Below are 13,849 nucleotides of genomic sequence, written 5' to 3'. Positions count from 1 at the left end.
ATTACTCCGGTCTTCAGTCTCACATGATTCTTTAGAAATCATTCCGATATGCTGATTTGGTGCTCCATAAACATTTCCTATTATACATTTTTAATACTGCTTAATAAAATTACTGAAAAAAAAATACATTAAATAGAAATCACTTACAAATAGAAAAGAACGGTATTTATTTTAAATAGAAATCTTTTGTAATAATAGATGCTCTCGCATAAAACATTTACTCATAATCCAACAATAAATGTCATGTGTGGTAAACATTGTTAAAATGGTCTGCTAAACATACCTGAGGTGATTCCACATAACATAGAAAGTAGCACAGAAGTACTGATTTATATCAGTTGACTTATTGGTATTCATGCACTCATTTTGATAACATCTCAGTTGTAGAGATATAAGGAATTCAGTATGAGTCTCACAAAGATATAGAATAAAACACAAACCTTGGAGATTCTTAATCCATTGAAATATTCCAAAAGTTTAAAAAGGATAGTCCAGTTCACTCTGGGATATATGCTCAGTCATGGTGAGAAACGTCCCTCCTGTTAAAGTCAAGCTGACCATCAGCTCCAACTTAACGGTGCTGGTCATATAATTAGAATATCATCAAAAAAGTTGATTTATTTCACTAATTCCATTCAAAAAGTGAAACTTGTATATTATATTCATTCATTGCACACAGACTGATATATTTCAAATGTTTATTTCTTTTAATTTTGATGATTATAACTGACAACTAAGGAAAATCCCAAATTCAGTATCTCAGAAAATTTTAATATTGTGAAAAGGTTCAATATTGAATATTGACCTGGTGCCACACTCTAATCAGCTAATTAACTCAAAACACCTGCAAAGGCCTTTAAATGGTCTCTCAGTCTAATTCTGTAGGCTACACAATCATGGGGAAGACTGCTGACTTGACAGTTGTCCAAAAGATGACCATTGACACCTTGCACAAGGAGGGCAAGACACAAAAGGTTATTGCAAAAGAGGCTGGCTGTTCACAGAGCTCTGTGTCCAAGCACATTAACAGACAGGCGAAGGGAAGGAAAAAATGTGATAGAAAAAAGTGTACAAGCAATAGGGATAACTGCATCCTGGAGTGGATTATGAAACAAGACCCATTCAAAAATGTGGGGGAGATTCACAAAGAGTGGACTGCAGCTGGAGTCAGTGCTTCAAGAACCACTACGCACAGACGTATGCAAGACATGGGTTTCAGCTGTCGCATTCCTTGTGTCAAGCCACTCTTGAACAACAGACGGCGTCAGAAGCGTCTCGCTTCAAAAAGGACTGGACTGCTGCTGAATGCTCCAAAGTTATGTTCTCTGCTGAAAGTAAATTTTGCATTTCCTTTTGAAATCAGGGTCCCAGAGTCTGGAGGAAGAGAGGAGAGGCACACAATCCATGTTGCTTGAGGTCCAGTGTAAAGTTTCCACAGTCAGTAATGGTTTGGGGTACCGTTTCATCTGCTGGTGTTGGTCAACTGTGTTTTCTGAGGTCCAAGGTCAATGCAGCCGTATACCAGGAAGTTTTAGAGCACTTTCTTAATTGGCCAGCAAACTCACCTGACCTTAACCCCATAGAAAATCTATGGGGTACTGTGAAGAGTAAGATGCGATATGTCAGACCCAAGAATGCAGAAGAGCTGAAGGCCACTATCAGAGCAACCTGGGCTCTCATAACACCTGAGCAGTACCACAGACTGATCGACTCCATGCCACGCCGCATTGCTGCAGTAATTCAGGCAAAAGGAGCCCCAACTAAGTATTGAGTGCTGTACATGCTCATACTTTTCAGTTGGCCAAGATTTCTAAAAATCCTTTCTTTGTATTGGTTTTAAGTAATATTCTAATTTTCTGAGATACTGAATTTGGGATTTTCCTTAGTTGTCAGTTATAATCATCAAAATTAAAAGAAATATACATTTGAAATATATCAGTCTGCGTGTAATGAATGAATATAATATACAAGTTTCACTTTTTGAACGGAATTAGTGAAATAAATCAACTTTTTGATGATATTCTAATTATATGACCAGCACCTGTACAGTATAATGGAACTCAACTGTCAGACCCTCTTGACAAGTGAATGTGAAATATCAGAATAGTCAGTAGAAGTTATTGTTGGAAGATCCGAAAAACCTTGATTTTACACTTTAACCACTTACCCTGTGCAGTACCTTTTCTAAGAAAAAATGTAGTATAAAGCTGCAAGATATCGACACATGCAGAATCTAAAACCTGCTTCCACAACTCTATGCTTAAGCACTGTAGTGTTTATACAGTTCAAGAAAACCAAACTTACCCAACAAAAAACCGCCTGTCTTACATGCAGTTCTGTTCTAGACAATTCTACCGCAAATTCGACTCATCTCATGCAAAAGAAGCAGCGTTCGCGAAATGAAATTCGAAAGAACCACACTGCGCCCATGTTCTGCGTAGCATTGGCCGATTTCTGAACTGTTCTTTTGAGTCGAATCGTCTTTGTGGCGCGGATGACACAGAATAGCATACACAGCAGAGGATGATATGAAGAGACACAGAGGAGACCGTTGACAAAGGAATTGTTGAATAAAGTCGTTATTTTTGTTTTCTTTGCTTACAAAAAGTGTTCCTGTCACTTCTTAACCCATATTGCACGTCTGACGACGACTTTCATACCTTTAATGGACCTTTAATGGTCCACAGCAAAGTCTGATGCACCCTTTTAATATATATACATATATTTAAAACCAAAGTTCATAACTGGGAGGACTAAATTAATTAGTCTGTGCTATGAAACTGTAAACTTCAGTGGGGTGTGAGATGCACATTATTGATAAATTACCTTGAGTAAACTGTTTTCAGCTCTAACAAGATTGTGTGACATTTCACACTGCTATATCATGCTTAAAATTACAAGTCTGCAAGTCCATAAAAATTATCTGGACAAACTATTGCTATTACTTTATGCTACATTTTTGCATATGCACTCTCAGAAATTATAACTGGAACATGACAAATACCTCAACCAACCACAAATTTCCTTCCTTATTCTTTAACCACATTATTCATACAGCTAAAACTTTTTAGTCCAAAACTCCAAATAAAAACAGTGGTAGAATGACATGATCCATAAAGGTAGATTTAGTAAACAAATCAGCCTAGTGGTTTCTCGACACATCTTACATTTCAGTAGTTACAGTCTCCGCTTCCTCTTATAGTTATTTGAAAGTAATACCCTTTGTGAGAGACAATGCCTATTTTTGCACTCAAGACAACATAACAGAGGGGCAGAGGATAACAGTAGTTATTAACCAAATGTATTTATTTCTGCAACAACACGTTCACATCCTCCCCCCGACCCAGCACACACGCACACACATCCTTGCAAACTCCATTTAAATACATGACGTGAGAGCCAGCATTACCTCACTGTCTGCTGCACATGCTTTAATAAAATGATACACATATTTACAGAATCCACAATTTTTGAATTTCGCCTCATCCCCCTCCCCTCAGCAAAGACAAAATATCCTTCCAAACTCATAGTTCCCCTCTCCAGAAGAAAAACAAAATATAACACTTAAGGGTGGATTTGAAAATGACCCACAATTAAAAATAAATTCAGCAGAGAGAGAAAAAGAGAGATGGAAATAGGGAAAGAGCGATGGATCTTTTGGCCAGTACAACACAGCAGTGCGTGGAGTTTAATAACAGCGCAGATATGGCAGTAACACTGAAATAGCTCATAAAGTCTATATACACGGTCACAATAATGGCGGTTGAGTCTCTTGTGTGGGATTCCCTCACAGACACCAGCACGCCTCGTATGAGCTGAGGAAATGGAGGGGAAAGATGCCTTGGCTTTTGAAAAACCTCCTAAGAGTATATATTGTGAAAAGGGCAGAGCAGAACATGTTTTATCTTTGCATTTTTTCCCTCTAGTTTTCATACCTGTATCTCTTAACTATTCTGAAGTAGAATTAAACAGAAATAAGGCACAATAACTACGCTAACTGTTTCATTAACAGGGGAAAGGAGAGTTCTGTTGACCGATGAGCAGACAAGCTGATCCAAACTACCGAACGGATCTTCCCTTTGCATCCCAACCAGCTGTTCAGATTTACACAGATCAAATAAAAAGTTTTATGGCAAGAACGATAACGCCCCCCCCCCCCCCCCCCCCCCCCACAAACATTTCCCATCCCGAATGATTTACAATCACATTGTGACAAAAATCGCTACACACTAGTGGTGCACAAAATACAAAAATTGCTAAGAGCACCCACCCACCTCAGACCCTCCCAACCGTTGGATTGATTTGCTGATGGCAGACAATCTGGCTTTTGGATTGGTTACCATATCCATTCGACATACTTTGATTTAAAACGACAACGTTCTCACAGTCGACGAATAAGCATGAGATTTAAATGCTTGAGAAGTATTTGAGATCTCTGTTCACACGCACAAAAACAACAAAAAAATCACTTAAATGGGAAAAATAAAAAATTAAAAGAGACCCCAGTTGCGTTTTTTTTAACCTGTTGTGTACTGAACTCCAGACATCCGCCCCGTTCTATGTATTTGACCTTTGAGGTTATGAATGGTGAAGTCCCCAAAGAAAATCAAGTGAGTAAAAATTTGTGTGTATTCAGTGTTTTGTCCTTCCTCTTATTTCTCTCTTCACATTGTCAGTCCAAGTCTTAACACGCAAATGTGCAGGATGCTATAAAAGCCTTAGGTGCGTTTCACTTTCCATTGGACTGTAGGGTTTAGGGTTTAGACTGTATGACTGATGATTAAGGGTGAGGACTTATGGTATAAAGTAGTGTTTGATGGCATTTATGGTATAAATTGATTGCTTAGGTGGGACAGGAAGATTGAGAGGGCAAGGAGCTGGATTAAGGAGAAGGTATCAAGAACAGACAAGAAGAGTACAGTAAACTCTGACAGGCTATTGGTCTGTTTTGGTAGAAGAACAGTCAGAACAGCAGGGGGCTTTTAGACAGACACGTTTATCTCTGTGGTGAAGCAGTAGTGGGGACACGGTACAACCAAGGTAAAGGGCAGATTCTGAGGGGGTTTTCTTGCTGGGGTTTAACTATTCTGGATGGTGGCCTTCTCAGTCCTGGCCTTCAGCTGCGGTGATGTTTCAGCAGATCATTCGTGTTTTTGATGATCCTTCATGTCCTCTTCATCGGTGTACTCAGATGGCTCATCTCCCGGCTTCAACAAACGGCCAACGTAGTCATATTTCTCTGAAAGAGAGGAACAATTAAAAAAAGAATTAATAAAACAATTTAAAAATAAAATTGCATGTATGTTATTTCTTATAAATGCATAGTGTGTGTATATTTATTTTGTGCGCAAACTTTTGAAAGGACTCTTATTTGGACATTGATCTTTTGTAGTAACAACCAGGGAGAAGTTAGCATGGACCTATTAGCCTCTTTTGGCTGTAAAACATCATCTGGCTGCAAAGACCATCTTTCGCCATCAGTGTTATTGTTAACTAAAACAAAACTAAAACTGTTAAAAAGCATTTTTTGTCATTTGAAATAAAGCTTAAAGGGATACTCCACCCCAAAATGAAAATTTTGTCATTAATCACCTACCCCCATGTCGTTCCAAACCTGTAAAAGCTTTGTTCCTCTTCGGAACACAATTTGAGATATTTTGGATGAAAAGCGGGAGGCTTTAGACTGTCCCATAGACTGCCAAGTAAATAGCAGTGTCAAGGTCCATAAAAGGTATGAAAGTCATCTTCAGAATACTCCATCTGCCATCAGACGTGCAATCTAGGTTATATGAAGCGACGGGAACACTTTTTGTAAGCGAAGAAACAAAAATAACTTTATTCAACAATTCCTTTGTCAACAGTCCCCTCTGTGTCTCTCCATATCACCGTATGTTGCGTATGCTCTTCTGTATCATCCACACCACAAGGATGTGCGGATGAGAAGAGCAGACGCAGAAGAGCATATGCAGCATACGGTGATATGGAGAGACCCTGACACTGTTATTTACTTGGCAGTCTATGGGACAGTCACAGGCCTCCCGGTTTTCATCCAAAATATCTTAAATAACGACACGAAAATGAACGAAGCTTTTACGGGTTTGAAACGACATGGGGGTAGGGGATTAATGATAAAATTTTCATTTTGGGGTGGAGTGCCATTTATATATAAAAATATATATATTAGCAAATTTTAAACTAGATGTTTTATCAGTTATTTTTAGAGGGTTCTTAACTCTTTCCCCGCCAGCATTTTTGGAAAAAGTTGACAGCCACCGCCAGCGATTTTGACGATTTTTACTAAAATTTGATGGCCTACAGTATATTTTGCTGTATGAGTATTTGAATATGCAATACACCAAAATAAAGATCAAAGCCACTGCTTTTAAAAAAAACAATCCATTTTATTTTAGCTTAAAGAATTCTTTTTTTTTTTCTTTTTAAATCAACACTTGAATATAGGTAGGTTTCATAAAAATGTATAATTTTTAGCAAAAAAGTGAGAAAATCACATTTTTTTTCAAAAACCACATCTGGATAATATTCAGTACAATTATCAAAGCATAAATCAAGTAAATTTCTTCCATCAACCTCTCCAAACTTGCACAGCCATATACCACTTCCTGGATCAACATTTTACTCTATAACATTATGCAGTTTTCATTTATATGCTGTCTTTTACTGATAATCACATTATTTATCATATGCTTCTGTTTACATAAAAGATTGCTAGTTTTACTGTCATGTTCACATGTGTTTTTTGTTCGGGAGGTTTTGTACTCATTCAGAAGATGTGTAATAGAGCCCCCAAGTGTATAACAGTGAAAACACGAAAAGCCGTAAAAAACTTGTCTTTGGTGGGGAAGCGTTGTCTTCTAAAAGAAGAGATAACTCGTCAATGGCGGGGAAAGAGTTAAAAAGGCGTTAACCATGAATTAATCTCTGGTAGTAACAAAGCAAACAAGCAGTGTGGAAAAGTCTTATGCTTTATCATCACCAGAGTAACTTAGTTGTCAAGCAGCATAAATCTGTTATATAATTACATGCATGATTTTCCCCAAACGTGGTGACAGGGGAGTCAAGCAGCTTCTCACACATTTCCTCATCGCACACAAAACCACAAACAGATCTGAGACTGTGCTACACCAAATAAACCAAAGACAAGAAGTATCAAAAGATGGCCTTCTGATTGCCAGTCCAGTCAAAATAAACCTAATTGAATGTGGCTACAGAAAAGAGTCAATCTCCCCAACATACACACACACACAGATACATATATAAGTACATTGAGGAGAGCAACTTTGTGTGTTTCATGTTATATTTGTTTTTGAGGGGAGCTAGTGAAAACAATGCAATAAAAAAAAAAGAAGTATTTACTTTATTTTGTGGTACTGACTACCCGTCCCAGCCTTTTTATCTTTTCTCATTTAGAGACCATCTGACACACCAATGCTGAATAATGGAGCAGAAAAAAAAAAGATTTTTTTTTTTTTATATAGTTCTCTGATCTACAAGAGTGAAGAGGACAATTAAAGGTTCTGTCACTCATCATCTAGAGAATTCCCCAGTACCCCATCCCTGCATCAGCTGTGTGATTACAGGAAATGTACAGATCAGGCCTAACCAGCACAACAGGAACAACATGCAGAGCTTGTGGTCCAGGAGGAATGATAACAAACTACATATCTAAATGCATAACTTTCCTAGCTCTGATTACCCTAAAGGCCAATAAAGGCCTGGTTTCACAGTCAGGGCTTTGACTAAGCCGGGTTTAGACCATAGTTCAATTAGGACATTTAAGTATCTTTTATAAACATTCCTTAGGAAAAAACAGTACTGGTGTGCATCTTGAGACAAAACAATGGCACTGATATATTTTAAGATATGTTAGTGCAAGTTTCTTTCAGTTAAAACAGCTCAGACAAGCATTTTAGTCTGGGACTAGGCTTAAGCCTCATCTATGAAACCGGGGGAAATCTTTCAGACACTGTTAGATTTTTTTTGGCGGGCAAATTATGCGTTTTCTTTCTGAATTCAAAGTAGAATTCTCCTGCTTACCCATGAACTGCATCTCCCATTCTCGAACACTTTCCATCTGTACAGCATTCAGGTCTGAAAGATCATCGTACTCATCTCGTAATGCATCCTTCTCCAGGCAGAATGTTGCCAAACCTCGAGAAGCATCACGTCCCGCAAATATCCCGTAGGGGCCCTCTGGAACAACAGACATATCGTGAGCATTAAGGTCAGCAATACAAATTTAGTAACTTCTGCACATTATAGATATAGGAATCAGAACTGAAAATACAATATTGCCAGGGATTCATCAATTATTATCTGATCTAAGATAAATTTGTGAAATTAAAATAACAACAGCAACTATGCATTAAACAAAACATAATTAAACTTCAACTGAAGTTAAAATTAAGCTAAATGTCCCTCCCACATTAAAATGTAAAAAAAGATTCAAATTTAAAAATTAGGCCTACATAAAAAAAAAAGTAAAATAATGAAGGTGAAGCATACAAAGTCTTTAAAACAATAATAGCACTTATATAATTATTCATAATATTGCATAATAAACAATAATTAACAATTACAGCTAACAATATTTTGTATTATCAATACTATTATTTTAAGCAGTACTATTAATAATAATAATATATAATAAATTAATAATAATTATAAAATAATAATATAAATTAAATAATAATTTAATAATAAACCATTTTAAGCAAAAAATCCTTTGCCTGATAAAAGTTTGAAGAACCCTGCTGAAATGCAATCAAACAAAACTCTGCTGTGAACCTACTAAAAGAAGAGTCAGACAATCCCCGACAAGCTGGAGTGTCGTCTCAAAAACAACCAATCAGCTGAGATGAATGGAGCCGCTCACGCAAACCAGAGAAATGCAGGTAAACAAACAGCTATTCCAAAACAGCTGTGAGAGATTCTGTGAACAACACACTGCACTGAGTAAGGAAATTAATGTGAGGAGCCATGACAATACACTATATAACACCAACAAGAATCAACTGCAGCTGTGCACAAACCGCTCAGGCCTCACCTTTCCTCCCAAACCTGAAACGTGACAGATGAGCACAACAGACTGATGAACTTTAGTCACCTAATCAAGACAAACAAATGAATAGATGTGATAAAGGGAGAAGACAAGAGCACAGGGACATCACTGATACTCGCTGCATTCAGAGTTTTACTCCATAACCTCTTGAACAGGAACAAATCCATGATTCATAAACAATATGACTGCCAAAAGCCTTCCAGATCAAGGCTGATGATGACTACTAGGCTGCTCTGGCATGTGTGCATTCTTCTGTTCTCTTTCTTGACAGAGAGACTGAGCTTTAGGAAAGTCCGCTAGTTCACTTGCTTTGGTCCGGACCAAATACAATGTTGATTTTTTTTGTTTGTTTAATGCGGTTCGCTTTCGCAATGCATTTCTTGCAAGTGAATCAGAAATTGTAAACAAAACCACACATGTGCCAAGATCATCCATTCATTGTACAGAAATTCTCAAGCATGAAAAAACAGGAAGTGCAAAAACAGACTAATCACGGAGATCTTTCGTAGTGCACTTTTATTCTTTTACTGATTTGGTGTTATCAGATACTAATATGAAGAAACATGAGACAATGTCATACGATGTTGTAATTACAACTTGCCGAAAATAAAATCTATAGATATAAAATACTTAAAAAGCATATCACAATGTTAGTTTAAACACTTAACCTATATAAATGTGCACTATTAGGTGCATATCCAATCGTTTGTGCGGAGAGTGGAAGCTGAAGCCCGCTTCAGGACATCAGTGGACACTAATTAAATGCACCGTCATTTTTGCTCATAAAGGTTAAATAAAACATTGTTCGGAACTGTAAAGGGTAAATTATTATTTATGTGCACTCACAATATCAAGAAAACATTGTGCTTTTGTAAATTAAAAAAAACAAACAAATAGGATGCGCTTGCCGTCTTGGTCTTTGAACAGTAGCGCTTCACAAAAATGCACCGAAACACATTTTCCACTGAATATTTTCCTTACAGACATGATGAATATATCTATAGAAAGCTTTAAATGACTTTAAAAGATTTAAATGTAATCTGTAAAGATGCATTTCTTTCTAAAGGCAATGATGAGATGGCGAGTCAGGATCATTAACTTCATTGCGACACTGACGCATAAAACACTAGTTTATTAATAAATAATTCAAATATCTCCTTACTATTTTTCCCCAATATAGTCATGGTAATTTTTGCGGCAAGCTTTAGCCTATTTAGCACGCTCACTTCATGTTGCTGTGCGCCATAGTCACGAACACTTATCATTTGCAAAAGCACTGTGGTTTAAAAACCACTGAAATGCAAATAACAGCACTATATGCGTGGGCTGTCTGTTTCTGAGCGTGATTTCTGCAGATGGGTCGGATTCGAGGTATTCATACATTAAACGAACCGTACCAGAGTTCGTTTGAAAGCAGACCGAGACCACCTCTTCAGCTGGTTCTCGGTGTGGTCGTCTGGTCCACACCAGAGTGCGATTGCTGTATTCACACCTGCCAAAAAGGTCCGCACCAAGAGGGGAAACGAACTTGAGTTCGATTCAATTGAACCAAACAAGAAATGTGTGAATGCACCGTTAGTCACCGTTTATACAGAACTGAAGGCAATAATAGGGGCAATCAGAAGGCCATCGTTTGATACTTCTTGTCTTTGGTTCATCATCTGATCTCCATGTGCAAGAAGTCAGTTAGCTCTCACACACACACACTCCCTCTTTTTTCAGCAGTTCAGCAATAATAGTCTTAGAAGAAACAAGCAGGTCCATCCAAACATTGACCAAAACGACAAGCTGCCCTATGGTCTAGTGATAAGACACCATGTCTCCCTACAAAATACAAACCTCTGCTACAAAGTCTCATGGGGTTATAAATGAATGCAGCAACAGGTAAATAAAACTCATATTCTCATATCTCAGATCTCATATTCTGTCTGGGTGAAATGCTGCAAGATGCCACATGGGACTAAAGGTGTCTAAACGAATGACGCACTGGTCAGAGTCTGGTCTACTTCTGACAACACACATTAAACACCCCGCGCTCCCTCATAAACGCCACAGATGGTCAGATAACATCTCATATTCAAATATAGCAGAGGGAGATGTGAGGCCCAATCAGAGGCCTTAGTTGGTACTGTGAATCAAAACTTGGTAGAAGCAATCAAAGGCTGTGGCAATCCTGGTAGGTTTCACTTCTGACCTGGGTCTCCAAATATAGACTCCAGACAGACAAAAGACTTCTGTCCTGCCTTTAAGAGCAAATATTTCAAGTAGCCTATTCTGTGTAGCAAACAGCTGTTTTGTAAAGCAGCTGAAAGCCTATAAACTGCTCTTAAAGCACATGGGAAAGAAACAAGCATTTCTCTGCAGGGGAGGGAAGGAATTAAGCTCGGTGCTTGATTTCTTAACCAAGGCCACTGCTAAACTTAGCTGACCTAATATCTGTCATAGCAAATCAAGCGGTTAGCTTTACATGTTTAAAATAAGCATATTGATTAATGCATGGTTCAGCTGTACTTGTACAGTGCATACCTGATGGGTGTGCCAGCACATGGCTCTCACCCCGTATGTCCACGTCACACATGGCTCTCATTCAAAAATGCACTGACATGACATGTTGATGCCTGGGAAAGAGTTCACCAAGGCAAAACAGAGTGAGAGAAAGCTAACCGCAGTTATGAATAAGACAAAAAGTGTCCATCAAGAGGTTGGCAAAATTATAAGATATCACACCACCCTGTGCATCATCACAGCAGGAGAGAAAGAGGCTTTGTTTGACATTAACTAGTATCTGCTTGTGTTACTTGTACTATTCATTACGAGTAATATTAATTAGAAACATGTACTTACTACAGGTTTAGCTGGTTAAAATTATGCACACTTTATTATTATTACTACTGTAACTACATGTAACAAGGACAACAAAATAATCTAATTGTATCCTTCACTATTTCACTAGTAACTACTCATTAGATGTTAGTACTTCATTATACATCTATACCATTAGTCACCAGTTCTTATTCAACAGATGCTAGTCACTGCTGGATTAATTACTAGTATCCAGCGGTAACATGTAACTAGTCCATTACTACTAGTTAGAAACGATTAAATCTGAAATATTCAATTTAGACTAGTATGCATTCCAATTGTGGCTGGTACTTCCAGTTTTAGTAAATAAATAACTAAATAAATAAAGGTTACTGTATTTTAAGATGTCCTTGTTATAGTGAATTCATACACTATAACAAGTACTGAGTAATATTAATTAACCACATATACTTGCTATAAGTTTGTAGCTAGTTTCTTCTTATTACGCATAATGTACTGTTGCTCCTACAGTAACTTGTAACAGGGAAGCTGTAAAATAAAGGGCTACCGAGAACATTAATAAGGTACTAATACTTGTTTATTAGTCCTAGTAACTATCCAGTAGTTATTAGTACGTATTCCAGCTTTAGTAGACTTTGCTGACTGGATACTAGTAACGTTACCTTTTCCACTGCTGAAGTTAAAAAACACCGCTGAATGTGGGTGTGAGCCTGAGCCCAGCGCTCTCCTTACCGCGTCCGTAAAACTTTTTGCCGCTGGTCACGTCGAAGACCTTGGTATTGACTGCCATGAGGATGCGCGGGTTCTGCACACCATCATACTCGCGCAGCTGCTGCAGCGTGAAGTCTCGTCTCCTCATCTTGGGCAACGGCGAGGCCTCGCTGCCCCGGCCCGCGTCTGCGCCCGCCCTCCTCCACCACCGCGCGTAAACCACGTAACACGCGGCCAACAAGAGCACTAGAACGCTGAGATCGAGCAGCATGGCGCTTATTCCAAAACCGGCCCCCGGATCCAACTCCTCCGTCGTCCCCTGCCCGCCGCTAGTGTCCGCCGCTGCACTCCTACCGTCCCCATCGTCCGCCATACTGCAACGATAGCGCCTTCCCACCGCGCGCGCCCGGCCAGCTGGCACTCAGGGGCGCGTCTGATTGGCTGCCTGTCACCGGAACACCGCGTTGGCACCTGGGATTTGTAGTTTTATCTTAAAGAGTGGCGCCTACAAGACCACCGAGCGCAAGCCACCAGACAAAGCCACAAAGGCTTGAGATAATGAAAAGGCGCTAACTGTTATGATTATAATGATCATTAGATAAAATACTAGAATATGCAGGAAATATACTTTTAATTAGCTTGCAGCTCAAAAGTTTCATATTGAAAACACACACACACACACTTAAAAAAAAACGAATGCGAATTAAATACAAAATCGGTTTATCTGCTTTAAATATTACACGGCAGGCGATAACAAATCAACACCGATAACAAGATCCCTTATGAGCCATTTATCTTCACAACTCAGTATTTACAATCTTTAGCATTGCTAAAGTACAAAATGTCTCATGACCCCTGCAGTTTCTGTATAGAGTTTATTGTTATTGTTTAAAAAGTGTGTATTCTTTACAATGTCAAAAGTAATTGTTTTTAGTGTATACTAGATGTATTCTTGACAACAGAGCAGCTGGATTGCTCTCAGTATGTTTATTCTCTTTAAAAGTGGTCCCATAGTCAAGGAAAATGCACACATGCTTCAAGTTATGCTTAACTCTAAAATATTGAGCATATATATTATTCTTTGAGAGTGCAAATTATTATTTTTAAATCATTTTCCAGTAATCCAAATAACTGGAAAGTTAATGGATTTATAATTTTTTTCAAAATGTGTAACGTGGAATGTGTAAGACTCAGTAAAACAACATTACACTGCACACATTGCCTGACTTGAACTCA

The 13,849-nt window shown here is 38.3% G+C and overlaps 1 protein-coding gene across 1 annotated transcript; it reads right to left on the bottom strand.

Moving 5' to 3' along the window:
* Positions 1 to 3,288: 3,288 nt before the first annotated feature.
* Positions 3,289 to 13,004, bottom strand: LOC122148162 (membrane-associated progesterone receptor component 2-like). Its single transcript, XM_042774121.1, has 3 exons — positions 12,635 to 13,004; positions 8,056 to 8,211; positions 3,289 to 5,239 (listed from the first exon to the last, which is right to left on the bottom strand). The coding sequence occupies exons 1-3, from the start codon at positions 12,984 to 12,986 to the stop codon at positions 5,142 to 5,144; spliced, it is 606 nt and encodes a 201-aa protein (XP_042630055.1). The 5' UTR covers positions 12,987 to 13,004; the 3' UTR covers positions 3,289 to 5,141.
* Between the last annotated feature and the right edge of the window lie 845 nt (positions 13,005 to 13,849).

The sequence above is a fragment of the Cyprinus carpio genome, chromosome A17 (assembly GCF_018340385.1).
Source record: "Cyprinus carpio isolate SPL01 chromosome A17, ASM1834038v1, whole genome shotgun sequence".
NCBI classification, from domain to species: Eukaryota; Metazoa; Chordata; class Actinopteri; order Cypriniformes; family Cyprinidae; genus Cyprinus; species Cyprinus carpio.
The sequence above is the reverse complement of the archived record's forward strand: the minus strand, read 5'-3'. Positions and strand labels throughout refer to the sequence as shown.

Coding starts and splice junctions, on each gene's coding strand:
- LOC122148162 (XM_042774121.1), bottom strand. CDS start 12,986: ATGGCGGACGATGGGGACGGTAGGAGTGCAGCGGCGGACACTAGCGGC. Junction 8,212..12,634: donor CAAAAAGTTTTACGGACGCG/GTAAGGAGAGCG, acceptor CTGTTGTTCCAG/AGGGCCCCTACGGGATATTT. Junction 5,240..8,055: donor ATGGGAGATGCAGTTCATGG/GTAAGCAGGAGA, acceptor CCTCTCTTTCAG/AGAAATATGACTACGTTGGC.